The following is a 3,532-nucleotide window of genomic DNA, read 5'->3' on the forward strand; positions in this document are numbered from 1 at the left end:
GCCTTCAACTTTGCGGAGATCTGGCCGCGGTTTCAGATGAGCGCCAATGTGGCGTCGTACGGCTTGGCTTTGGATCCGATGTTGACGGATCAGAGATCGAGTGACGATTCTCGGAAGCGGCGGGATAAAGATGAGCATTGCGGCAAGGGAGGAGGAGCTTCCACCAGCAGCAGCAATGGCGGCAGCTGCAACAACAATAACACCGTATCGGTATTGTTTTGCACTGATAGTATTGAATTGCTGTAGCTGCATCTGATACTATATTAGTATTACTATTAATTACAGTGTATGCCTATTTGAAATCGCAATTCGGCGAGTTTAATTTGATGTTTGTGGATAGTGCTGATTGAAATGAGAGAGGATTTAGGTTGAAGATTGAGGTAATGTGAGTTATTCAAGCAATACCTAATTGTGACATTGTTGCTCTGTTTGAGCAGGATGAAAGAAGAAACGAAGGTGATAGTAAACGGCTAAAGGCGGTGAGTGAACTTAAAGTTGAAAGGGAAGGGAATTCAGGCAAGGTGGAGGCAGAGCGAGAGCCAAAGCTGGAGGAACTTCCAAAGCAAGACTACATCCATGTTCGAGCGAGACGAGGTCAAGCTACCGATAGTCATAGCTTAGCTGAAAGAGTAATGATCTGCCTTCAAATGCTTTTGTGCTTATGATTATTTTGTCTTGCTTGTTCGTTATCAGTAAGATTGAATAAATCTGAACTACTAGTACTAGTTTTTTAGATTGATGGTTGAATAACTGAAGTAGAATCGTAGATGATGAGTATTTATTTTGGGTGATGTTTTCTCATGCTATCTCTTGCATTCTTGGTACAGGCTAGGAGAGAAAAGATTAGTGAGAGGATGAAAATTCTTCAGGACATAGTTCCTGGTTGTAATAAGGTGAGTTATCAACTTAGTGTTGGCCATTTTTTCCCGTTTGTTGTTAAATGTTTGTATATATGCTGTATATGGATATGTTTCTGAACTTTGATGAGATTAGTAATGGGCTTCATCTCTGTTAGAATATGCGATTTTATGTGTCAACCGAACTTTTTTTGCCTGTAATTTCTTGTTTGGTAACCTTTGTTTAACTGTAAATTGATACAAATATATAAACATTATGCACTTCAATAAGAATGACAGAAATAAACAACATTATCCCTATATATTTGTGCTGTTGGGATGGATTCTAGCTTTCATCTGCTTTGTTGGCCATAATTAAGATGCTGATCCGAGTGAATGAGAATACTAATTGGCAACAAGTATCATGTGTTCTTGACATAAGATATCACTTGTTGAGTTCACCTCCTGAAAATAGAACGATCTAGCAAAATTTTATCCTTGTTAAAGTGAAACTGAATTGCTAGTTTTTAGACCATAGTTTGTTCCTCAATAGTAATGTCTCTTTTATTGTCTAGACTCAAAGGAGTATCTATCTTTAATATAGAACTTTGAGAGCCTTACTTTCCTGATTTTAGGTTATTGGCAAAGCTCTAGTGCTTGATGAGATAATTAATTACATCCAATCTTTACAACGTCAAGTTGAGGTAGTTTTCTGTATCTGTACGAGGATTTCTTCGTAATTCTATTTGATGAGAGTCGTTCACCTCTATAATCCGTTGGTCACGGTTATTTTTTGCTGTCGCAGTTCTTATCTATGAAGCTTGAAACAGTAAATTCAAGAGGGGAGATCAATGGATATCCTTCAAAAGATGTGCGTGCGTCTAACATGATCTCCAACTCACCTAGCTTGAACTTCTTGATTTTCTAACACGTCGTCTTCCCCTCTTTCTACAGTTCACTCAACAAACTTTTGAAGCCCCCGGCTTGGCCTTTGGTTCTCAGAGCACACGTGAATACAGTAGGGGTTCGTCACCAGAGTGGCTACACATGCAGATTGGTAGCGGCTTTGACCGAACATCATGACACGAAATTTTTCATCCTCAACATAAATCGAAATCTATAATCTATGACTATGATTCTTCCTCCTTAAAACCATAGCAGCATATGCTTCTTGTAACGGGCCCATTTCCCCCTTGCATTGTGCAGCAAACAAGCGAGATACCGGGATGTATACATGGTTTATTTCCAACGAAAGAGTCACAGAATGAGTGATCTTGGCAAAGGTTCTCCAAACTCCAAATTTCTAAATCTACTATTGTTATTTTTGGATTTACGTATTCCTGCAATGTTTTGCAATTAGTTGTGATTTTTTTGCCTTATATATAAAGTTGTCTGGAGATATTGAAAGGGATCGTATACTGTTTTGTACAATGCCAAATAAAGGATTGATGTTGTCGAAGGTTAGTAGGTTGCCGATCATTAGTAAATTTGTTCATTTTATAGACAGTTGAAAGTTGGATTGAGTGTGCATGAACCAAAAGATCTTATTTTATAGTAAAAGATCATTTACTTGTAAATGCACGAACTTTCTATATAATCTAGTTTTTTTTTTTCCAAAACTTTGTTTATTGAATCTAAATGCATGAACTCTAGCATTATTTTATTTTTTTCTAAAATTATTTTTTCCCTAAATTGTAGATGTGTTTGTTGGTAATGTCAATGTGGCAAAAACAACCATCACTAACTTTTCAGACTTTCTGAATTTTTTTCTTTTAACTATTCAGAATTTTTTGAGTTTTCCCAACAATAATTTTCTCTAAAATAATTTGTTGTCCAACTCTTTGTTCGAGCAGTTTAAGATGTAAAACAAAAAATACTTTAATTATTATGAAAACTTTCTTCTCAAATGACAATTTATAAGTAGCTAATGAAACTTATATAGAATATTTGACACCTCAGGTTCAACTAATCATGAATATACTCTTGAAATAAAATTAATTTGGTCGACACCATATGCAGCTCAACTAAATCCCAGTGTCTCATCATTAGTCACGTTTACATATATGCATGCATAAGAAAATGATGATATGACAGAGAGAAGAAGACTAGAAGGGTGTGAAGATGATATCCATATTATAGATGCCATTTTTCAAAATTCGTATTCAATCAAAAATTACCTCTTAAATAAAATATAGCTACAATTTGTTAGGAAAAAAGGAGAGAATATCAACATTCATGTAATAAGAGATTTGAAAAAAAATAAAGTTAAAAAAAACTCCAAAAAATATATAAGTCTATGTATTTATTTATGTATAAAAACATAATCCATTGTACTCCTTATTTAATTAGTCACATTTAGCCACATAGACTATAAGAGTCCTCGTTATATGCAAATCCACTTCTTATTGCTGAACCGCAGAACTGGACTAAATTAAGATTTTTAGGTCTAGTTTTTTATGGTTATACGATGTATAGTCCCTATCAACTCTAATTCTATCGGAAAAAAAACTCATAAAATCAAAATTTATATATTGAAATTCAGGAAAAAAATAGAAAAAATTAGAAAATATTACTCCATATATATCGATCCTGCATGTAGATATTTTAAACGTCACATTCCCCAGAAATTCCATAGCTCACTCGTGAATAATCGAACTGTAAAATATGATTTCAATGATGCAAAGACATTTAGTTAA

At 34.6% G+C, this 3,532-nt stretch overlaps 1 protein-coding gene across 3 annotated transcripts; it reads left to right on the top strand.

The window, feature by feature from the left end:
- The first annotated feature begins 6 nt into the window (after positions 1 to 6).
- LOC125208486 (transcription factor BHLH094-like) lies at positions 7 to 2,430 on the top strand. Of its 3 annotated transcripts, XM_048108117.1 has the most exons (7): positions 7 to 210; positions 438 to 629; positions 828 to 893; positions 1,472 to 1,540; positions 1,642 to 1,707; positions 1,791 to 1,893; positions 2,043 to 2,430. In XM_048108117.1, the coding sequence occupies exons 1-7, from the start codon at positions 37 to 39 to the stop codon at positions 2,102 to 2,104; spliced, it is 732 nt and encodes a 243-aa protein (XP_047964074.1). In that variant the 5' UTR covers positions 7 to 36; the 3' UTR covers positions 2,105 to 2,430. The 3 variants fall into 3 exon arrangements, with proteins under 3 accessions (XP_047964074.1, XP_047964076.1, XP_047964075.1); XM_048108119.1 differs by lacking the exon at positions 1,472 to 1,540; XM_048108118.1 differs by having other exon boundaries at positions 1,791 to 2,338.
- The last annotated feature ends 1,102 nt before the right edge of the window (positions 2,431 to 3,532 follow it).

Source organism: Salvia hispanica, chromosome 2 (genome assembly GCF_023119035.1).
Source record: "Salvia hispanica cultivar TCC Black 2014 chromosome 2, UniMelb_Shisp_WGS_1.0, whole genome shotgun sequence".
In the NCBI taxonomy this organism is placed as follows: Eukaryota; Viridiplantae; Streptophyta; class Magnoliopsida; order Lamiales; family Lamiaceae; genus Salvia; species Salvia hispanica.